The sequence below is a fragment of the Mobula hypostoma genome, chromosome 18 (assembly GCF_963921235.1).
Source record: "Mobula hypostoma chromosome 18, sMobHyp1.1, whole genome shotgun sequence".
Classification (NCBI taxonomy): domain Eukaryota; kingdom Metazoa; phylum Chordata; class Chondrichthyes; order Myliobatiformes; family Myliobatidae; genus Mobula; species Mobula hypostoma.
This window is the reverse complement of record NC_086114.1, coordinates 16,160,921-16,185,403: the sequence shown is the minus strand read 5'-3', so window position 1 is coordinate 16,185,403 and position 24,483 is coordinate 16,160,921. Positions and strand designations below refer to the sequence as shown.

At 47.1% G+C, this 24,483-nt stretch overlaps 1 protein-coding gene across 6 annotated transcripts in view; it reads left to right on the top strand.

The window, feature by feature from the left end:
* Positions 1-735: 735 nt before the first annotated feature.
* Positions 736-24,483, top strand: part of LOC134358362 (AT-rich interactive domain-containing protein 3A-like) — a 264,946-nt gene continuing 241,198 nt past the window's right edge. For 5 of the 6 annotated variants that reach the window (XM_063070502.1, XM_063070501.1, XM_063070498.1 and 2 more), the window contains exons 1-2: positions 736-1,050; positions 10,639-11,259. In XM_063070502.1, the coding sequence (XP_062926572.1) occupies positions 1,006-1,050; positions 10,639-11,259 (666 nt within the window). In that variant the 5' untranslated portion in view covers positions 736-1,005. Of the gene's footprint in view, positions 1,051-1,180; positions 1,292-10,638; positions 11,260-24,483 lie in introns of those variants that run through there. The other variant, XM_063070499.1, reaches the window with a different exon arrangement.

Sequence of the window (24,483 nt, the reverse complement as noted above, 5' to 3'; positions counted from 1 at the left end):
TATTTCCTTCCTCATTTGCTGCTCTCCTCCCCTCTATTCCTTTTTACATCCCCTCTGTCTCTCCCCTTCCCCTTATTTCTTTCTCCACTCCCCCTTTCCTTCCCCTCACTTTCTTCCCTTATCTCTCTCTCCAACCCCCTTCCTTCTCCTTTTCTCCTCTCTCAGTCCCCCTTTCCTTCCCCCCTCTCTCTCTGTCCCCATCTTCCCTTCCCCTCATCTCTCACTCCGCCCCCTCTTTCCTTTCTCTTATCTCACTTTCCGTCCCCCCACTTTACTTCCCCATTATCTCTCTTCCCCCCACTTTCCTTCCCCCTTATCTCTCTTCCCCCCACTTTCCTTCCCCTTATCTCTCTTCCCCCCATTTTCCTTTTCCTTATCTCTCTTCCCCCCACTTTCCTTCCCCCTTATCTCTCTTCCCCCACTTTCCTTCCCCCTTATCTCTTTCCCCCCACTTTCCTTCTCCTTATCTCTCTTCCCCCCCACTTTCCTTCTCCTTATCTCTCTCTCCCACTACTTTCCTTCCGCTTATCTTTCTCTCCAGCCACTTTCCTTCGCCTTATCAGGCTCTCGTCTCCCCTCTCTCTCGCCCTTTCCCCTCTGTCACAACGCACAGCAGCCTGACATGCCTCCCGCCGCTGCCCATCGCCGCGTCCCCGCCCGGCCGCCCGGCCGCCCGCACCTCCTGGCGCTGGGAGCGCCGGGGCCCGGTGCGCGCCCGGCCGCCGTGAGCGCGGACAGCTCGGTCGGAATCACATTCATCTCCGCATCTCTGGACATTTGCATAGAAGGGACACCCAGATCCACGCAGGCGCGACCTTCCAGACTTGTTGCATGCTGGGATTGATATTTAATAGTGTTGGGAAAAAATGCGAGTAATTAGGGGAAGGGGTTGGTGAATTTTGCTTTTATGGTTGTGTCCGATCTATTTTGCCTTGGGAGTTGGCGTCCGCCTTACCTTTGTGCGTGTGTGGACTGTGTGCACATGCATGGTGTCCCTGATTCGGTATGGTGGACAACACGGAGTCTGTGACCAGCAGTACGGCGCCCATGGTAAGGGGAGGGGTGGGAATCTGTTCGGGTTCTGGCGATCTCCGAGGCGCTGAGTGTAAAAGTGGTAGAGAGAGACTGCGGAGGCAAATGGGGACATCGCGGGTTGCAAACGACCAGCTACCGAACACCTCTGCAACTGCACATTGCAAGGGGGCAACTCCTTAAAACTTTAAGAACATATATATATATTTTTAAAAGTGTTCTTCGATTAAACCAGGGGCAATAGCAAGTTTGAAAGCTGGTAGGTACTCTTATGTCAAACTGCCTGGCAAAGGTTGTTATCTCAGTAAATATCCACGTCGGGTTATTTTCTTTTAATGTGGTTTTAAGCCTGTTTGTTTTGTCGCAATTATTTCCAAACAAAAGTGTGATCAAAATGTGTTGAGTTGGTGATTCTTCCTCCCGTTGTTTGCAGCCGGTTCCTTGTCTAATCTTCAGACCAGGGTAGGAGTACAGCGATGTTGCATATACTGTGAAACGTGTTTAAAAATAACATGTTTCGCTTGCAGGAAAACTTCTCGTGAAAATTAACAGGGTTCGACCGAACAGGTTTGTGTTGGTGATGTTGGATCTGAGAGCGAATCGCTAATTGCCTCTGGCAGAAGAGAGTTGGGTTTCACAAAGCTGCATTCCCACTTCTTTCCGTCTATCTTTAACTCGCACTGTCTTCCCTTCTCGAATTCTTCCCCACACGGATCTTGACTCATATCCTTCCCTCTCACAAATCCCCTCCGCTTTCCCTCAATCTGCTTTCACGTTCATGCTTTCACTCCGCACTTCCCCCCTCCCTCACGCCCCCTCTCCCCCTCTCCCCCCCTCCCTCTCTCACCCCCGCTCTCTCCCTCCCTCACTCTCTCACCCCCACTCTCTCCCTCCCTCCCTCACGCCCCCCCTCTCCCCTCTCCCTCCCTCTCTCACCCCCACTCTCTCCCTCCCTCCCTCTCTCACCCCCACTCTCTCCCTCCCTCCCTCACTCTCCCCCTCTCCCTCCCTCTCTTACCCCCACTCTCTCCCTCCCTCCCTCTCTCACCCCCACTCTCTCCCTCCCTCCCTCTCTCACCCCCACTCTCTCCCTCCCTCCCTCTCTCACCCCCACTCTCTCCCTCCCTCTCTCACCCCCACTCTCTCCCTCCCTCCCTCACTCTCCCCCTCTCCCTCCCTCTCTCACCCCACTCTCTCTCCCTCCCTCTCTCACCCCCACTCTCTCCCTCCCTCCCTCACGCCCCCCTCTCCCCCTCTCCCTCCCTCACGCCCCCCTCTCCCTCTCACGCCCCCACTCTCACCCTCCCTCCGTCCCTCTCTCACCCCCACTCTCACCCTCCCTCCGTCCCTCTCTCACCTCCCTCCCTCCGTCCCTCTCTCACCCCCACTCCCTCCCTCCCTCCGTCCCTCTCTCACCCCCACTCCCTCCCTCTCTCACCCCCACTCTCTCCCTCCCTCCCTCCCTCCCTCTCTCACCCCTCCCTCCCTCTCTCACCCCTCCCTCCCTCTCTCACCCCTCCCTCTCTCACCCCTCCCTCTCTCACCCCTCCCTCTCTCACCCCTCCCTCTCCCCTCACTCTGTCCCTCCCTCCCTCCCTCTCTCACCCCTCACTCCCTCCCTCCCTCCTCACTCCCTCCCTCCCTCCCTCCCTCCTCACTCCCTCCCTCCCTCCTCACTCCCTCACTCCCTCCCTCCCTCCCTCACCCCTCCCTCTCTCCCTCCCTCCCTCCCTCCCTCTCTCCCTCCCTCTCTCACCCTCCCTCCGTCCCTCTCTCACCCCCCCTCCGTCCCTCTCTCACCCCCACTCCCTCCCTCCCTCCCTCTCTCACCCCCACTCCCTCCCTCCCTCCCTCTCTCTCACCCCCACTCCCTCCCTCCCTCCCTCCCTCTCTCACCCCCCCTCCCTCCCTCCCTTCCTCTCTCCCTCTCTCACCCCCACTCTCTCCCTCCCTCTCCCCTCACTCTGTCCCTCCCTCCCTCCCTCTCTCACCCCTCCCTCCCTCCCTCTCTCTCTCCCTCCCTCTCTCCCCTCTCCCTCACCTCTCCCTCTCTCCCTCACCTCTCCCTCTCTCCCTCTCTCCCTCTCTCCCTCTCTCCCCTCTCTCCCTCTCTCCCCTCTCTCCCCTCTCTCCCTCTCTCCCCTCTCTCCCCTCTCTCCCCTCTCTCCCCTCTCTCCCCTCTCTCCCCTCTCTCCCCTCTCTCCCCTCTCTCCCCTCTCTCCCCTCTCTCCCCTCTCTCCCTCTCCCCTCTCTCCCCCCCTCTCTCACCTCTCCCTCTTTCACCCAATCCTCCTCCTCTTCCTCACCTTCATCTCCTACCCTGTCTCCCCAACCCACTCTTTCATCTCTCTCCTGACTTCTTGAACCCCTCCTCCTCCTCCAAACCTCACCTTCCCCACTCCCCTTCTCTCCTCCTCTCTCCCCTCTGTATCCACTCCCTCTCTCCTCTCTACTTACCCACTTGCCTTACAACCCCCACCCCTCCTCAACCCTCTCACCCTCCTCACCACCCAACCCCCCTTCCTCCTCCCACCCTCTCCCCAAATCCACTCTCTCCTCCCCCTCTCCCCCATACCCACTCTCTCCTCCCCCTCTACCTCACACCAAGCCTTTGCTCCCCTCCCCTCTTCCCCCTCGGCCCATCTTCGCCCGCGTCCCCTCGGCCCCTCTTCCCCATGCCCCCTCTCCCCTCTCCCTGTGCCCCCCTCAGGCGCACCCTCTCTCCCCGCGACCTCATGCCCCATCTCCCTCTCCCCCTCCCCCCCCTCCAAAGACCACTTGCCCCACTCCCACTCCTGAACGACCTTGCAGCCTCCTTCCCACCCCCCATGGACCACTCATCCCCTCCCCCTGCGGCCCCCTCCCACCCCCCTCTTCAGGCTTCATCACTAACAGCAGCACAGAATTTGAATCATACTTTTACCTTTTTAGTTAAAGGTAGGAATTCAGTCTGAAATAGTTTTGCTAATCTTCAAATTTGCCTTAGTCAAACTAGGTAATTGGTTATTATGCACCCAGATACAGTGGAAAGCTTTTTTTTGTTTATCCAATGAAGATAGATCTTTCTGTTTGAGGGAGTAAATATAAAAGCCTGCAGAATATTGTGTTACAGGAACAGAAAGTACATGACAGCTATCAAATGAACTGCGGGGGTGCCAACCAGGTTGATTGGGTGAAGTACAGTCGGAATTGTGGATGTTCTTACAGTCATTTTTGTGGATACTAGTCATGTTGAGCTGCAAATGGAGGTGGACAGATCTCATAGAAATCTATTGAAAGGCCCAAGAAGAGAGGATGTTCCCAACAGTGGAAGAGTCTGGGATCGAGTGTACAGCCTCAGAATACAAAGATTCTTTTACAATAGAGATGAGGAGTTTCTTTCGCTGTAGGGTGGCTAATCTGTGGATTTCATTGCCATAGATGGCTGTGGAGGCCAAATCAATGTCTATAAGCAGAGGTTGATAGGTTCTCGATTAGAAAGGGTATCAAAGGTTACAGGAAGAAGGCAAGAGAATGGGGCTGAGAGGGAAAATACATCAGCTATGATGGAACAGCAGAGCAGACTGGCCTAGTTCTCCTCTGACCTCTGGTCAATCAGAGTGCAAAAGGGCAGGAGTTGCTCATTTGGTCCCTCAATCCTGTTCTGCCCTGTAACAGGATGGTGGCTGAACTTTTACCTCTGTGTCACTTCCTGCTCTGAGCACGTAGGCCTCGGTGCATCTTGTGTTTAACAGTCATTCTGTTTCTTTTTGAACGGAATTGGGTAACTGGCGTGGCGGGTGGCGCTGGCGCCTCGCGCCCCAATCTGTGGCGCTGTCTCTCTCTGGTGCTTGCATGTTTCCCCTGCAACCGCACGGGCTTCCTCCCACATCTCAAAGGTGCGCGAGTCAGTGTGTCGGTTGCCTGTGGTGATTTGTGAGCGGTGGATTCTGACGGGGGTCGGATGAGAACGAAGTGCGTCGTGGTACCGTAGCGGTCCACGTAATGCTATCACAGCACCGACAACCTGGGTTCAATCCCGCTGCTGTCTGCGTGGAGTTGGTACGTTCTTTCCCCCATGACTATGTGGGTTTCCTTCTGGGGCTCTTGTTTCCTCCCACGTTCCAAAGTCTACAGGTTAGCCCGTTGATTGATCATACAGGTGTTATATTGGGTGGCGGGGTTCATTGGGCCAGAAGGGCCTGTTTCTGTGCTGTATGACACTCAAGTCCCTCCCTCGTCCTTGGCTTTCTAAAGAGTCACCACTCTCTATACGAAGAAACTTCTTATTTTTTTTGAATAACCGACCCATTGTTTTAAGATGTCAAGAGAAACATCTTTACACTACGTGCTCAATCTCAACAATAATTTCTGTGCTCCAATCACAAACAGGAGAAAATCTGCAGATGCTCAAAATCCAAGCAACACACGCAAAATGCTGGAGGAACTCAGCAGGCCAGGCAGCATCTATGGAAAAGAGTAAACAGTCGACGTTTTAGGCCAAGAATCTCCAGCATTTTGTGTGTGTTGCAATAATTTCTGTGGCTGACTTTCCTTGTTCTCTTCCCATGAGACAAACACCACATCCCAGGAATCAATCAGGAGAACCTAACCCGCATTTGACAAACACATCCTGGAGAGATGAGACAAGTGCATAATATTCCAGGTGCAGTCTCATGAGTGTCGTATACATTTCAGCATGATCGGTACTAAAGTACGCTTGCCAATTGCATTCTTAATCAGTATAATTGATTTAGCATGATTTTTTAGCAAGGAAAATCACTATTGTCAAACCATAAGTTGTGGTGTCATTTACCCCTGCCATTTCCCTTCCCCCTTCACCGGTTATCCACAGAAGTAAACTCCTCTCTCAGTCTCTCACTGTCCCTCTTTTTCTCCCCCTCCCTGTCTCTCTCACACTCCCTCTCTCCCTCTCACTCACCTTCTCTCAGGAGCCACCCTCCTTTCCCCTGTTTTTTTTCCCCTCCACCAGTCTCTCTCAGGCTCCCCATCTCTCCCCCAGTCTCTCTCACCACCCTCTCTCTCCCCCAGTCTCTCAGGCTCCCCCGCTTTCCCCGGTCTCTCAGGCTTGCTGTCTTCCCCCCCCCCATATCTTTCTGCTCTGGTCTCTATCACACACACAGAGTTCTGCTAATAATTTCTACTTAGTGCAATACAATGCCTTAAACTTCTTCACAGAATTGCGGTGAGCAAACAGGAGAAGATGGGACATACAGCAGCTAATTTGCAATGAAACAAGCTCCCACAGCCCACAGTGACATAACGAGCAATTAATGTGTTTAGAAATGTTGTCTTGGGGATAAATGCAAGGAATTTCCCAGGTGTAGGAACTAGATGCTTGAAGGAGTGGAGGAAATCAAAAGAAGATACAAAGGCGCAGAAAGATCTGTCAACTGAATGAAACATTTAGTCTTCGTGTCTTTGCATTTTATTTGAAAGCAGGGTTTTAAGGCTTTAGTGCAACCTTCTGATAGGTGGGATGTATGAGGAGATTTATAAGGTTTGATCTGGGGTGTAGTGTGTAGTCTGAGGTCAGTTACCCCCAATAATGGTGGCACATATTTTGTAGTTTGTTGAAAGCCAATAATGTGATTTCCACTGATAAGGAACCGAAGGCAATCAGTCATTCTATGTGAAGCATGTCGAGGCATTTAGAAGACCTAACCTAAATGCATTTTATTTTAACTTGAACCCTTTATACCTTCCTGCTTTCTAACACAGGACCTATTATTTTTAAAATGCACCCTGCTTCAATTAAACCATTGATTGTGGTTATACTTGCACTTACACCCCCCCCCTGCAGGAAATGTATGTAACTGTGGAAAATATTTATTAATTAGAAACTTTGCACTTGGTTATATCAATATTGGTTTGGTTTTGATTTCTATTTGTCACATGTACCAAGATACAGTGAGAAGTTCATCTTGCATACTGTTTATATATCAAATCATTACAAAGTGCATTGAGGTAGAATAAGTTAAAAACAATAACCATGCAGAATGAAGTGTAAAAGCTACAGAGAAAGTGCAGTCCATCTTATTGTACAAGAGTAAGATAACAGCGGGATAAAAACTGTCTTTGCGCCTGGTGGTGTGTGCTTTCATTCTTTTGTACCCTCTGCCCAATGGGAAAGGGGAGGAGAGGGAATGTCCTGGCTGGGTGGGGTCTTTGATTATGCTGGCTGCTTTACCGAGACAGCGAGAAGTGTGAGGGGAGAAGAGCGAATGTCTGGGCTGGGCGGGGTCTCTGATTCTGCTGGCTGCTTTATTGAGGCAGCGAGAGGTGTGGACAGAGTCCACAGAGGGGAGCCTGGTTTTTGTGATGTGCTGAGCTGTGTCCACAACTCTCTGCAGCTTCCTGCAGTCACAGGAGAAGCTGCCGCTAATATAACTAAATACTCACGGTATTTTGTTAAGTGACACTGGCAAAGTGTGACACAAGACACCGGCACATCTAGTAGAGCCACTGTCTCGCAGTTCCAGTGACCCAGTTTCGATCCTGACCTTTGTGCTTTCTCTGTGGTGTTTGCATGTTCTCCCTGTGGCTGTGCAGGTTTCCGCCATGTGCTCCAGTTCCCTCCCGGTCCCTGAAGACATGGGGGTTGGTAGGTTAACTCAGCGGTCCCCAACCACTGGTACCGGGCTGCAAGGAAACGATATGAGTCAGCCGCACCTTTCCTCATTCCCTGTCACGCACTGTTGAACTTGAACATAGGGTTGCCAACTGTCCTGTATTGCCGGTACATCCCGTATATTGGGTTAAATTGGTTTGTCCCATACGAGACCGCCCTTGTTCCATATTTCCCCCGCTAAGGTAGAGCATTCCTATGAAACCTTTCGTGCCGAAATGGCGTAAAGCAAAGAAGCAATTACCATTAATTTATATGGGAAAAATTTTTGAGCGTTCCCAGAACCAAAAAATAACCTACCAAATCATACCGAATAACACATAAAACCTAAAATAACACTAACATATAGTAAAAGCAGGAATGATATGATAAATACACAGCCTATATAAAGTGGAAATGTATGTACAGTGTAGTCGGGAAGATTAAGTCAAAACCGATTTGTGGAAAAAAAATTGGCATGTACGCGCGTGCACACACATGGTCATGGTAGCCTTTCTCGGGGTAAACACTGTCCCATATTTGACTGCTACTTTTGTTCCTTATTTGGGAGTGAGAAAGTTGGCAACCCTAACTGTAAAAGACATGGTGAGTTTAACCCTACTTGAACACCACCCCCGGTCGGCAAGAATATTGTTAATATTAAACCGGTCCGTGGTGCAAAACGGTTGGGGACCCCTGGCTACTGGTGTGTACGTGACATCACATTTCTTTCCCCCCCATTCTGATGATTGAACTCAACCTCCCTGACCGTGTCTGCATGCTTTTATACGTTGAGTTGCTGCCCCATGATGGTCTGATTAGATATTTGCATTAACGAGCAGGTGTACAGGTGTACTTAATAAAGTGACCACTGAGTATATTATCCTCAGTTCAAACCCAGTCACTGAGGCTTCAGCAATGCTTTCAGTCCAGTCTCCCCACTCCAGTACTGAGGGAGTATCACACTGCTGCTGAAGACAAATCTTGCCGAATCTGGACTGGTGACAGGTCTTGGCCTGAAGCATCGACTGTTTAAGCCTCTTGATAGATGTTGCCTGAGTTCCTCAAGCAGACCTGCAAGTTGCTCCTCTGTGAAAACACAATGTTGATTGGGAATTTATTTATTGCAACTGAATTCTGTTACAATTATAAATAGTAGCTCTTTCAATAAAATTAATTTCAGTGGCAGAGCCTCGAAATGGAGTAGACATCAGGTGGCTATTGGTTTCTGCAGCTTGGAAGCTGTATTAGTCAGATGCAAGTGAGGTACAAGCTTGTTATAATCCAAAGTAATATCTCCTATGTTAGTTCACCGTAGGTCTATGTTGTAACCTTATAATTAAGACAATTGATTCATTGCAAATATTTTGGTTGCCTAGTGACTGGATTTTGTGCTTGATGACCAAATCTGGGTGGGATCCAATTGTGTGATAAATTATCTTCAGTCTTTCCAACAAGAATTTACAGAAAATTAACAGGTGATCAGATTTGAGGTGTTTATGGTGATTAAAGGATTTGGTAGGCAGTTGGTGAGAAACCCTGACTGAAAGGTAAGGTGGAGGCCTGGGTGGAGTTAAGACAGGGGAACCATTTCTCTAACCCAGAGGCAGGTTATTCAGACTTGACGTCAGTAGAAATCTGGACACTCTCCCTGACTCCTGCTGGGGTTGGAAGTGCAAATTGCAAAATGGAATGAAATTGGTAAACACAGGAGATTCTGCGGGTTTTGGATACCCCTGCGGAGGGGTCTCGGCCTGAAACATCGACGGTTCATTTCTCTCCATAAATGCTGCTTAACCTGTTGAGTTTCTTCAGCATTTTGTGTGTGTTGCTTGAGAATGAGATTTGGGTTTGTGGAGTTGAGATGCAGATGTTGGTTTATTTATTCGTGGAATAGGCCCTTCTGACCCTTTGAGCTGTGATGCCCAGCAACCCTTGTCTTAATCTGTGCCTAATCACGGGACAATTTACCAATTAACCAGTCTTTGGACTGTGGGAGGAAACTGGAGCACCCAGAGGAAACCCATGCAGACACAGGGAGAATGTACAAACTCCTTACAGGCAGAGGTGGGAATTGAACCTGGGTCGCCTGTACTGTAAAGCATCATGCTAACCGCTATGCTCTTGTGGCTGGGTGGTTTACATCTGTTGCTTTGTTGCTAAATATTGGGTTGCAACACTTGGTAGTAATACAACAGTCTCTTCCAATTCATTTTAACACCTTTCTGATGTGTAGAAGCAACCCCAAATGCTTCAAACAACAAGATTGCTGAGCTCCGTAAACAGATATTGGGCAAATGGGAGAACACTTGACTGAAGGGAGAGGTTTTATGGAGAATTTTAAATATGAGAAAAGACAATTAGAGAGGTTTGAGGGTGTGTTTGGGTGTTCCGAAGCGTAAGGCCTTGGCAAGTGAAGGCATTGCCACCGTTGGGAACCAAGAGAATTTTGGGGCCAAATTGAGGAAGTGGCCTTCCAAGCTTTGGTAACAGTATATGCTGTCACACTTTAGGGGGAAGGTGGCACAGTCCCAGCGTAGAGTAACACAGCGTGGGTGCAGGCCCTTTGGCCCAACTTTTCCATGCCAACCAAGATGCCAATCTAAGGTAGCCAGATTTGCCCGTGTTTGGCCCATATCTCCGATTATAAGGTCGCATTGATATCAATTGTAATTTATTTTATTTTATTTCGAGATACAGCATGGTAACAGGCCCTTCCAGCCAATGAGCTCATGCCGCCCAATTACACCCATGTGACCAATTAACCTACTAACCCCTATGTCTTAGGAATGTGGGAAAAGCCACTCTATCACAGGGAGAATGTACAAACTCCCTACAGACAGTGGCGACTGAACCCAGGTTGCAGACACTGTAACCCTCCTTACGCTATACGCTATCCAATATGCGACCGTGCTTCTCCCCCGTGGCCCCCCCCACCCACCCCACTTCTTTCGCCTGGTACTGAATTGTGTTTAATTTTTGCTGCCTTGTTTTGACAGCCCGGCTTGTTGACGGGAGAAGGATTAAATCTGGTTCTGGCTGGAAACTCTCAGCTCCACCATCAGGGAATGAAGCTGGAGGCTGTGATGGAGCATTTGCAGAGACAGCAACAGGCTCGGCTGGAGATGGAGGGAAGGGAGAGGAAGGACCGAGGGCTCCGGGAAGCCCACATTTTCTACACTCAGCAGTTTGCTGCCCAGCAGGCCGTGCTGGCCCCTTCCTCCCGGTCGTCCCCGGCAACCCTGGGCAGCAGAACCTTGGCCGCCGGGCCCAGCCTCCCGCGGGTGACCGATAAGAACAGCATGGATTCTGATCCCGAAGACGACGCCTTTGAGGGCGAGGACCCGGGCAGTGATCTGGAGGATGAGGGGATGGCACGAGGAGGCCATGAAGATGAGGATGATGAAGAAGAGGAGGAGGAGGACGAGGAGGAGGAGGAATATCTCAGGAAACAGGCAGCCTCAGCTGTGCCGCCTCAAAGGCTACCCCCTGCCCACCGCCCGTCTGTTAGTGGACAATCCCAGCAACCAGGAAGCACTCAGTCAATTTCGCCAAGTCAAGCACATTCAAAGTCGCCCCCTGGCCACCATGAGTGGGGTTACGAAGAACAGTTCAAACAGGTAATTCACTTCCCTTATAACTTGACCATAAAGCCACCAAAATTAAATGCTCACACGCCTGAATTACGATGCGGTAATCTTTGTTGAATCCCTGCAACGTGAACTGGAAGGGGTTGGGGAAATCTCTATTGGAGTCAGCTCGCTCAGCTGGCATGCAAGGCACAGAACATGTTCCCAATCTGTACTAGGATAAATGGTGTTTAGTCTCATTCCTCAGCCACATTTGGACATCAGATCTGTGATGGTTTGCGGTTTAATTTAACATTGACGCATTCTTTTCTGGGATTCAGAAGGCTGTCTGGGGAATGTATGTAGAAAGCAGAACATATGGTATGCTGTGCAACAGTATTGGCTTTATAACCCCATTTCTGCCGTATCATTTTATTGTATCAGTGTACTGATGCATCACTTCCACAGCTGTTTATGCAATTTTTAATATGTTTACTCTTCTGCCGATGTGGATGTCACTGACAAGGACACCATTGGTTGTCATTTGTGAGGTGGTGTGAGGAACCTTCTTGAACCCCAGTCTTCTGGTGTTGGGGAAGCTAGTTATGAAATAACCGAGTATCTCACTTCTCCATTTCAGAGGATAGTTATAGTGCTGCAGTCTGGAGTGGTATAGTGATCAGACTGATAAAAGACTGTAGATACTATTGAATAAAAACACTTTTTTGGTCTGTTGGATTGACGACAACGACATTAAGCGTGATCTGTGAAAATTGTAAACGCTGAAGTAAAAATAGTATCAAGTGTCAAGTTGGTCTTTCTGAATGACTTCTATTTTGACTCTCTGAAAACTTCGGGGCAATTGATTTTTTTTTCATTTGTAAAACTGGGAAAATCATTCAGCATTGGAGGTTGAAATTAGTTGGCAGAACCTTGCCTCAAGGAAACAAAATCTTCCAATGATGTATGAGAATGTGGATGTTGCTGTGTGTGTGAGCTATCCTGTTAACCCCTGTACTAGTTACTTGCTCCCATGTTGCCCAGATGGTAGACTACTCCTCTTCGTTGGTGGGTTTTAGAGAAAGGGTGATACTGAGGCAAGGCTACAGCACCCTCACCTCTGCTGTACGAGCTTCTAATTAGATTTGGATAAGCAAGCTAGCAAAGATGGGAATCTGAAAGTTACAAATTTGCTCTATATTTGTTGCAACTTATAGTGATTTTCATGTCTTGAACTGTACTGCTATCACAAAACAACAGATTTCACTGCTTGTGAGTGAGAATAAACTTGATTCTGGTTCTGCAGATGCTGAAATCCAGAGTAACATACATCAAATGCTGGAGGAACTCAACGTGTTAGGCCCCATCTGTGGAGGGGAATAAACACGGATTAGTTTAGTTTTATTTGTCACATCAAAACATAGAGATTCCTTATTTTGGGTCAAAGACGAATGAAGTACCAATATGTGCTGGGGGCTGCAAGTGTCGCTATGCTTTTGGCACCGACAGAGAATGCCCACAGCTTACTAATCCTAGCCCTTGCATCTTTGGAATGTGGGAGGGAACTGGAGCAGTTGGGGAAAACCCATGCAGTCACAGGAAGAACGTACAAACTCCTTACAGACAGCAGCGGGAATTGCGCCACAATCTTGTAGCTGGGGCTAACCATCACTCTAGTGTGCCACCCCAGGGTCTTAATGAGGGGTGTCAGAGTAAAATGTTGACTGTTAGATACCACAGGTATCCTGCATAGATGCTGCCTGACTTGCTGACTTCCTCCAGTAATCTGATTCTTCTGATTCATTGGATTAGAAACGGGAACACAGTAGGGAGATAATAAAGCACCAGTTCCTTCAACTCCACCTTGGCATTCCATACAATCACAGTTGATCTGTCTGAGGCTTCAACTCTCCCTCTCCCTGTTCCCCAGGACCCTCAGTTGCCCAGTCTTTCAGTAGTTTATCTACCTCCTCTTTAATCACTTTCACTGATCCTGCTTCCACAACAGATAAGAACAGCTTAAAAGACAGTTGGACAGGTACGTGCGTAAGAAAGGTCGAGAAGGATGTGGGCCAAATATGTACAACTCTGACCCTATGACCAACTGGAGGTAGATAAATTCCAGAAGTTCATCACTCCCTGTGAGAAGATCCAGAGGTGCATCACCCTCTGCAGGATGGGAGGCCATTTATCACATCAGGTTATGCTAGCCCACTGGAAGAGCCCCACAATTGAATTCTCTACTGGACACTGTTCTGTAGCCTTGCAGATTTTTCGGCTTTTTCCATGAATACATCTGATTTTTATTTTGAATATTGGGCCTGCTCTTCCACTTGTATCCCTCACCTGATCTGATTAACTTGTTCAGAAAGACAATATTTCTTTTCATCTTCACCCTTTATTCTTAAAATGGGGAGGGGTGCAAGAAGGAATTAATTTTGACTGTCTGCTCTGGTTACTGATGCCATGTACCACTTGTTTGTCAAAGACCCAAGTTCGTATCTCTAAGATACCTGCAATCCTTCCAGGAGACACATTAAGCGTATTAGCTTGAAGTTTGACTTTTGTCGTAAGCATTTTAGCACTCTCAGCAAATCTCCTACAATTATGTAGTGACTATGAGTTTGAAAGGTGACTTCAAATTAAAAGGGTGGTGGTCATTAAAATATTGAGTTCATTGACATCTTTCTTACAGGGGAAAATAAACTTGACAACCTCAGTCCAGCTGAGTTCTTCTTTTGTGCTTCTGTCATAGTATTACAGCACAGTGGGAGGCTATTCAACCCATTGTTTATGCTGGCTCCCAGCTGGGCAAATTCATCAATCTTATTTTCCTGACCCATTCCTCCCACATGCCCATCAGTTCCCCCACCCAATTCTCCTGCTGCCCAGGACGTTAAACGACCAGCACGTCTTTGGAACCAGAGCGTAGAAGGAACATGCAAACTCCACACAGACAGCGCCGGAGGCTGCACCACTGATACTGCTGTGTAACTCCACTTCCCAAGCAGTGGGATTTGATTCAAAATGGCCATCAGAAGCAACTCAGCAATCAGGGATTAGATATAAATACTCTCTCCTCTACAACGAGCCCATTCGTACCCAGGAAAAGAATGGGAGACCTGGAATATGGGATCCTTTCAAAGCATGTTGGAAAGTCTTGGTGTTTGTTGCCTTCACCTGGACCACACTTCCAAGTGAGTGCGGCCTTGTTGGAAAGGTTATCCAGAGGATGGGATCCTAAACTAAAGCCTGATTTGCTCTATTATGAGTGTGGTAGGTGGTTTTAAAGGGAAAGTAATCTGATTTTTATCCCTCAATCAAAGCCACTTGTGGCATTGTTATTGAGGAGTCTTTGGGTGCACAGTGTCCAGCCTTCATCTCATGGCAATCCTTTTAACAATCACTTGATTCCACAAAGCGCGTAAAGAAACCCATCTCATTGCACTCAGTTCTGGTTGCCTCAGTACAGCAAGGATGGGGATCTTTGGAGAGGGAGCAGGAGAGGTTTAGCAGGATGCTGTCTGGTTTGGAGGGTATGTGCTATAAAGAGACGTTGAACAGTACTGAGTTTTCTCTGGAGCGCTGGAGGGTGAGGGGAGATCTCACAGAAGTAGGAGGCGTGGATAGTGAATACAACTGCTACCTTTTTTCCCTAATGTCAAAATTTTTAATACTAGAGGTGAGAGGAGGTAAGTTCAAAGGAGATGCGCAGGGCTAGTCACAGAGTGTGTGGAAAGTCCTGCCGGGGTGCTGGTAGAGGCAGATGCATTAGGGATGTTTATGAGACTCTTGGGTACATGGATGAAAGCAAAATGGAGAGCCATGTAGCAGGGAAGACTTGGGTTAAAAGATCGGCACAACATCATGGGCCGAAGGGCCTGTACTCTGCTGTGCTATGCTTTATGCTCTATCTCTTCCCTGATCTTTGGCTTCAATCATTCTCACACCCCATTCTCCCCAAGGTCCACTGTACAAATTCCAAACTTTCTCTGTCTCCCCAGCTCCTGGATTCCACACTTGCTTGTTCCCTGGGATTTTGCCTCAGTTCAAACACGAGAAAATCTGCTGATGCTGGATATCCAAAGCATTGCTCACAAAGTTCTGGAGGAAATCAGCCGGCCAGGCAGCATCAATGGAAAAGAGTAACCTGTTGACGTTTCGAACAAGTTTCAATCCTGTTTACTCTTTTCCATTTTGCCTCAGTTGGTATTTCTGGATGGGATGGGGGTAGTGGGACTGAAACCATTGCTGCTGTCGACATTCATTTCCCTTTTAGTTCATGCTCCAGTGCATGCTAGAATTTGTAGTCCAACTTTAATCTTGCATCAAGAATCCTTCAGGCAAGTACAAGTTAGAAACATCTCCTCCTTCCATTTCTTCAGGGCCCTTTGTTATTGAAAATCAGTGTGTTGCTTGTTTAAAAGAAGAATCCACATTTGGAATAACAAACACAAAATTCTGAAGATGCCCAGCAGGTCAGACAGCATTTATAGAAAGGAATAAAAAGGCGACGTGTTAGGTCGAGACTCTTCCATCAGGACTGGAGAGGAAGAGGGAAGAAGCCAGAATAAGAAGGTGGGAAGAGGGGAAGGAGTACAAACTAGAAGGTGATAGGTGAAGCAACACACATCAGAGTTGCTGGTGAACACAGCAGGCCAGGCAGCATCTCTAGGAAGAGGTACAGTCGACGTTTTGGGCTGAGACCCTTCATCAGGACTAACTGAAAGAAGAGGTAGAAAGATTTGAAAGGGGGAGGGGGATATCCAAAATGATAGGAGAAGACAGGAGGGGGAGGGATGGAGCCAAGAGCTGGACAATTGATTGGCAAAAGGGATATGAGAAGGTCATAGGACAGGAGGCCTAGGGAGAAAGAAAGGGGGAGGGGGGAAGCCCAGAGGATGGGCAAGGAGTATAGTGAGAGAGGCAGAGGTGTAAAAAGTGATGAGGCAAAGATCGAGTGGATAGCCAGAGTCCTTTTCCCAGGGTGGAAATGTCTTTTAGCAGGGGTTATATTTTTAAGGTGATTGGAGGAAAGTATAGGGGGGTTGTCAGAGGTATGTTTTTACAGGGTGTTATGAGTAGCACCCTGCCAGGGTGTTTAGAGGAATTTAAGAAACTCTCAGGTAAGATGATAGAAAACTAGTTTGGCAGGGGGATGGGAACCAGAGTGATAAGGTTGAGGATGGAGCAGTTGGTATTCGAGTCGATGTAATGTGTAAAATGACAAATGATTGGACAAAATTACAGTCAGTGGGATGAGGTGAAAGATAACATAGGGGAAAAACCAAAAAGGATGATGAATACAGGACTGAAGGTACTTAAATGCACACCTTTTACAGTGTAAGGTCGGTGATCTTGTAGTTTGGGTAGAGATTGGCAGGTATGCATCACTGAGACATGCCTGAGAAAAGATCATATTTGGGACCTTGATATCTAAAGATGCACGTTGTATCAAAAGGACAGGCAGGTAGGCAGAGGGGTGATGTGGCTCTGTTAATACAAAATGAAATCAAATACTTAGGAAAATGTGACAGAGGATCAGAAGATGTGGAATCCTTGTGGGTAGAGTTAAGAAACTGCTGGGGTAAAGAGACCCTGGTGGGAGTTATATATAGACCCCCAAACAATAACCAGGATGTGTGATATAAATTTCAATGAGAAATAGAATAAGGGCAATGTTACGATAGTCATGGGGGATTTCAGTATGCACATAGATTTGGAAAATTATGTTGCTGCTGGATCCCAAAAGAGGTGGTATGTAGAATGCCTACTAGAGCAGCTTGTGGTTTAGCGAATTGGAGAAAGACAGTTTTGGATTAGGTGTTGTATAATGAACTAGATTTGATTAGGGAGTTTCAGTTAAAGGACCCCTTGAGAGGCAGTGATCATAATATGATAGAATTCACCCTGAAGTTTGAGAGGGAGAAGCTAAAGTCAAATGTATCAATATTACAATAGAGTAAAGAGAATTACAAAGACCAAAGTTAATTGGAAGGGAATGCTAGCGGGGATGTCGACAGAACAGTGAAGGCTAGAGTTTCTGGTGGCAATTCAGAAGATGCAGGATAGATACATCCCAAAGGTGAAGTAGCATTCTAAAGGGAGGGTGAGGGAACCCTGGGTGGGAAAGGAAGTCAAAGACAGCATAAAAGCAAAAGGGAGGGCATATATTAAAAATTAGTGGGAAGTTAGGGATTTGGAAGCTTTTTAAAAATCAACATAAGGCAACTAAAAGAACAATATGGAGAAAAAAGATTAAATATGAAAGTATGCTAGCTAAAAATATCAAAGGGGGCACTAGAAGCTTTCCTCAGATACATAAAATGTAAAAGAGGCAAGAGTGCATGTTAGATTGCTGGAAAGTTGTTGGAGAGTTAGTAATCAGGGACAGGGAAATGGCAGATGAACTGAAGTATTTTATGTCAGTCTTCACTGTGGAAGTATGCAGTATGCCAGAAATTCATGAGTGTTGGGGCAGAAGCAAGTGCAGTTTGCTATTACTAAGGGGAAGGTGCTTGCTTTAAAGCTGAAAAATCTGGAATTAGATAAGTCACATGGACCACATTCCAGGGTTCTGAAAGAGGTAGCTGAGGAGATTGTGGAGGTATTAGTAATAATCTTTCCAGAATCACTATATTTTTGAATAGTTCAGGAAGTCAGGAAAATTCCACTCTTTAAGAGTGGCAAGAAAGGCCAGTTATCCTGACTGCAGTGGTTGGGACGATGTTGGGGTCCATTATTAAGGATGAGGTTTTGGAGTACTTCAAGGCACACGATAAAGAAGGCCAGAGTCAGCATGGTTTCCTTAAGAGGAAATTTTGCCTGACAAATCTGTTGGAATACTTTGAGGAAATAACAGGCAGGATAGACAAAGCATAGTCAGTAGATTTTGTTTACTTAGATTTTCGGAAGAATTTGACATGGTGCTGCACATGAGGCTGCTGTACAAGATGAGAGCTCGTGGTGTTACAGGAAAGATGCCAGCTTGGATAGATGATTGGCTGATTAGCAGGAGGCAAAGGGTCTGAGTTAAGGGGGCCTATTCTGGTTGGCTGCTGGTGACAGGTGGTGTTCCGCAAGGGACGGTATTAGAACTGCTTTTTTTCACGTTATATGTCAGGGATTTGGATGCCAGAGTAGGTTGCTTTGTGGCCACGTTTGCAGATGTTACAAAGATAGGTAGAGGGACAGGTAGTATTGAGGAAGCAGGGAGTCTGCAGAAGGATTTGGACAGATTTGGAGAATGGGCAAAGAATAGGCAGAAGGAATATAGTGTAGGGAAGGGTATGGTCATGCACTATGTTTGAAGGAATAAGGGCATAGACTATTTTCTAATTGAGGAGAAAATTCAAAAATCAGAGTGCAAAGGGACTTGGGAGTCCTTGTACAGGATTTCCTACAGGTTAACTTGCAGGTTGAGTTAGTGGTAAGGAAGGCAAATGCAATGTTAGCATTCATATCGAGAATATAAGAGCAAGGATGTGATGCTGAGCCTTCATAAAGCATTGGTCAGACTGCACGGAGTTTTGTGAGCAGTTTGGGCCCCTTATCGAAGAAAAGATGTGCTGGCATTGGAGAGGGTCCAAAGGAGATTCAGGAGAATATTTTTGTGAATGAAAGGGTTTGAGGAGCATTTGATGGCTCTGGGCCTGTACTCATTGAGGTTGGGGGGAGGGAGAAGGAAGCTTATTGACACCAATCAAATGTTGAAAGGCCTAGGCAGTGGATATGGAAACGATGTTTCCTGTAATGGGTGAGTCTAGGACCAGAGGGCAAAGCCTCAAAATCAAGGGATATCCATTGAGAAGAGAGTTGAGAAGGAATTTCTTTAGCCAGAGGGTGATGAATCTGTGGAATTCACTGCCACGGATGGCTGTGGAGGCCAAGTCATTGAGAAAGTAGAGGTTAGTCAAGGATCACAGGTTAAAGGGGAGAAGGCAGGAGAATGGGGTTGAGAGGGATAATGAATCAGCCATGATGAAATGGCAGAGCAGACTTGATTGGCTGAGTGGCCTAATTCTGCTCCTGTGTCTTATGGTCTAAAAATGGAGGGGTACGTAGGAGGGAAGAGTTAAGTTGGGCTTAGAGTAGATGAAAAGGTCAGCACAGCACTGGGCTGAAGGGCCTATTCCATATGTTCATTCGTTTTCAGTGTTTACATTTATTAAACCACATTTGCCAGGCTTTAGACAAATCACTCAGTCAGTCTATATCCTGTTGCAGAATCACAACATGTTTTTCCACCTATAATTCCTCTCTTATGCTGTCATGTTAGCTTGACCTTGAGAGAGGATGTGGGATATTTTAAATGCTTGTTATATCACAAATGGACACCACTTGCATCTGTGCCAACTCCCAGGAGGGGAACTCTATTAGCCCTGTTCCTCTTCCTTATTTCCTTGAACCCCGCAACCTTTTCTCTCTTACATTTTTGACCATTAGTTCCCCTTTGATCTTTGTGCAATTCTTGTTGCCCCATTACAGGAAGGACGTGGAGGCTTTGGTGAGGGTGCAGGAGAGGTTTACCAGGATGTTTCCTGGAGAAGAGGGCATGAGCTGGACAAACTTAGGCTGTTTTCTTCAGAGCTTCAGAGGCTGAGGGGGAAACCTGACAGAAGTCTGTAAAATTATGAGAGGCATAAATAGAGTTATGTAGTCAAAATCTTTTTCCCAGTGTAGAAATGTTAAGGAGGAGAGGATATGCATTTAAGGTTAGAGGAGGTGATGTGTGGGGATATTTATTTTTGCACAAAGACTGATCACTGCCTAGAACAGGCTGTCCAGGATGGCGGTGGTAGAAACAGACTCAATAGTGGCATTTAAGAGGCTGTTAGACACATAAATATGGAGAGAAAGAAAATAATCAGTTTAATTCACATCATAGGCCGAAGGGCATGCTCCTGTGCCCCACTGGTCTATGTTCTAGGTTAATTCTTTTTGCCACTTTCTTTCAATAAGGAGTGAGAGCAACACCTTCTATTTCATCTGGGTAGCCTTCAACCTGAGGGCATCGATATCGATTTCTCTTTCTGGTAAATAACTCTCTTTTCTCTCTTCCTCCTCCCCCACCCCCTTCGTCTATTCCTCACTCTAACCTATCGCTCCTTCTCACCTGCCTATCACTTTCCCCTGGGTCCCTTCCTCCCTCCCTTTCTCCTATTGTCCACCCTCCTCTCCTAGCAGATTCTTGCTGGTCTCCTCTCCTCTCCTATCAGATCCTTTGACTTTACCCACCCACCTGGCTTCCAGCTAGCCCCCTTCCCCGCCCCTAACTTTTTTTATTCTGGCATCTTCCTCCTTCTTTCTCAGTGCTGATGAAGGGTCTCGGCCCGAAACATCGACTGTTTACTCTTTTCCATAGATGCTGCCCGACCCGCTGAGTTCCTCCAGCGTTTTGTGTGTGTTGGATTTCCTGCACCTGCAGCCCTTCTCGTGTTTGTGATTTACTGTCGTTTGTTAACCTGTCACTGAGAAGGGGGGAAGAAACCAGAGTGGGGTGGAATCCAAGGTGCGAATTTTCAGACTGGACACAGGCAGCACCCAAGGTCAGGATTGAACCTTGAGGCTGTAAGATGGCGGTGCTGAAATGGCATCATCCCATCCCTAAGTCATTGTGTGAACTTGGAGAAGGTCGAGAACTCTGAGAATTTCCAGTTTCAGTTGCCAGAGGATTAGCTACGCTGAGGGATAATTGCGAAGAGTTTTTACAGTGCTAAATGGGTTAAGCATCTTTGACAGGGTGGGTGGGAGAGGTGAGTGGGAGGGGGAAGGCGAAGCGAGTGTTGAGAGATAGGAACAAGTATTTTTCTTGACAGAGTGGAGAGGCTATTAGTGTAACTGTACCACAAACCAGAGCTAGTAATCGCTGCCATCTGTTAGCATGGAAATTGAAACTGTGATGGTTGGCAAGAAGCCAAATGGTGCTTTCAAAGAACAGCGAGCCGAGGAGAGCCTCTGGCACAACTGCTATGTTTTGGATGAGTATCAAAAGACTAATAGCTGCATCGTGCCAGCAGTACTTGGCCTGTCAAAAGCGAGCGTCTTTGACTGAACTGTGCAAATACGAAGGTGCTTTAGTGTTGCTGAGCTCGTAATTTAATTAGCCGGCATCTGTCAGCGAGGGCTTTTCCGAGGCAACAGGTTCCCTGTCGAAGAGCGCCACGCTTCAGGTTGAAGGAAGGCAGGCTCGCCTCTCTCCCAGGCCTGGCTCTCGCCCAACGCACCTCGCCGCAGCATCTCTTGGATTAGAGAGAGATCGGAAGGGTGGCGACCAGCATTTGTGCAGCAAGATCCCACGGGCTGTGGTGAGGTTAGACCGCTAGTTTCATTTTTGGTGCCGTCTGAGGGATTAAATGTTGGCCCAATGCCAGGGAAAACTCCACTGCTGTTCTCCGTGGGATTTTCTTTATATCTGGGAGAGCAGATGGGGTCACATTTAATATCTCATCTGAAAATAGGAAACTTTTCCCTGTGGGAGAGGTTATTTATAATTAGAAGGCATGTTTTATGGATTTGAAGGTTATAGGGAATACAAGGACGAACATTTTCACCCAGGATGTTAGAAACTGGAACTCACTGCCCGAATGTGTGGTGAAGGTAGAGACTCTCACAACATTTAGTCATTTTGACGAATTCTTGAATGACCAAAGTATGGAAAGCTACAGACCACAAGCTATGTGGATGGACATTTGATGGCCAGCAGCGATGTGTTGGTCAAAAGACCTCTTTCTGTGTTCTGTGACTCCGTGAGATGGTGCTGCTGTCTTTCCAGAACTAACTCCCATGGCGCTGTAGCAGCAATGCTGGGCCAGGCCTTTTACTCCTCTCTCCAGAGTGAGACTCGAACCCAGAACTTCTGATAGGAGATAAGAGTGTCAAAGGTGGAACAACAGGTGATCACTCCCCGTTATCATTAGCCTGCCACTGTACACGCAAGGTACTTCTTCCTTCACTTAAGTTGCCCCCCTCGGTCCACCATGTTGGGCGCAGTTTAGTTTCAAACTGGCAGTAACGCTTCATGTAAACTAACTGTCCATGGACTGTAAAAATGATTGATGACTCCTGTTGACCTAAGACCTCCAGGTCAAATCAGGTCATCTCTCTAGGTATTGCATTTTTGGAGTGAACATTTTAAAAAAATCTTTACTTTAACCCTTGATAAATACACCCCTCCCCCAATATTCTTGCATCAAGTTTGTTGATGTCACAACAGTGGTTGGCCTTATCAAGAATGATGACGAGATGGAGAGGAAGTAGAGTGGCTGGTGGATTGGTGTGAGAAGAACAACCTATGCCTGAACATAGGAGAAGGCAAAGGAAATCATTGTGGATTTCAGGAAGATGCAGACGAACCATCCCCCCTCTGTGATCACATAGCTCCTCCGTAGAGTGAATTAAGTGCCCCAAGTTCCTGGGAGTTCATATCACGGATGACCTCACCTGAATCCTTTGTATCACCTCCCTGAACAAGAAGGCACAGCAGTTTCTCCACATCCTAAGAAGTTTGAGGCAAGCAAGGCTCCCCCTGCCCCCACAATCTTAACTGCGTTTTACAGGAGCACTATTGAGAATGTCCTGACAAGTTGCATCTCCATCTGGTATGGGAGCAGTCAAGCATCAGGCCAGAAGTCCCTACAAAGGACTGTGAGAACGGCTGAGAGGATCATAGGAGGTTTCCTACCATCCATCAGGGACATTTATCAGGTGTGCTGTGTACACAGGGCCTTTAGTATTATGAAGGATCCCACCCATCCATCCAGTATTCTTTTTGACTTTCTACCATCAGGCAGGAGACTATGATGCATAAAAGCAAGACTGGTCAGGATGAGAAACAGTTTCTTCCCCCTGGCCATTAAGCTTCTAAACTCCCAACCACATCGTATTCGAAGCGTCACTGGTTAATCTGTTCCATACCTTACAATATTTAATTTATGCACGTTAATTTGTTATTTATGTGTGATTCATCTGTAGGTTTTATCCTTACCTTCATAAGTTATTGTGTGTTATGTATACTACTGTGCTTTACACCCTGGTTCGAAGAAATGCTGTCTCTATATATTAAGTGTTTATATACGTTATATACATGTATGTAGTTAAACTTCACTTGACTTGCAGTGTGGTGCCATTGGGAAGGTTTCAGCCATTTCTGCTATCGTACCATAGCTGGCCAGTCCATTGTAACTGTGCCGATAACCTGACCTAGAGTGGGCATTAAGGTGAAACTCACTTGTTTCTGTTCAGACATAGAACTAGAAGAGCGCAGGACAGCACCAGCTTTCAGCCCACGATGTTGTACCCCTTTAAACTACTCCATCTAATCCTTCCTTCTCACATGGCCGATATCCCTCCAATGTATTTCATCCATCTGCTTATCTAAGAATCTCTTAAATGGCCTGGCAGTGTGTTCCATACATCTACCACTCTCTGCATAAAAGACTTAACTCAGACATCCCCACCCCACACCTTAAATTTTCGTAAAAATGTGACCTATCGTATTAGTTATTACCACCCTGTTTTTTTCATTCTTGTTCATTTCATTCCTTTTTTCTTTATTTTTATTAATTTTTTTCCATTACTTTCATTTCATTCTTGTTTTTGCTGTCCTGACACCAGTAATTAGAGGGTTCCTGATGGGCGAGGGGGATTGGAACTGTGATACTTTGATGCCAAACTCTTCTTTCACTGATAAAACAAATTTACCAGCTACTACAGTTCCTCCTCCTTTGAAGTCCGCCTTCAGTTTATTTTCCTCTTTGCTCCCGTTTAAACATCTAATTGGGCTATTGAGTTTCCCCACATGCACTGAGGTTAGCCACGGCTGTTTAATCCGCCTGCCAAACAACGATATTAAATTTCCCCCTTCTTGGAAAGAAAGGGAAGCTTCACGGTGCAGACGTTGATTGAGTGACTTACTACATCCAGTTACGCCACCCTGCCCTCTCCCTGCCGCTACCGTGCGAGTGTGCACATTTCGACTCGCGCCGCCCGTTATAAATCTTGCACCAAGGTGCTGTGGTGAGAAAATGGTGTGCAATTGGCAACGGCCCTGTCTCTGTGTGGATGATTGGTAAACCAGTGCTGTTGTAGGAAGTCACCACATTTGGCACCCAGTCCACGCTATTGAATGCTGATTTTATTGATCATTGGTAGGATGGCTTTATTGCTCCTCAGAATCAGGTTTATTATCACTGACATATTTCATGACATCTCTTATTTTGCAGAAGCAGTTAGTGCAATACATAAAATTATAAGTTACAGAAATAATTTTTTTTA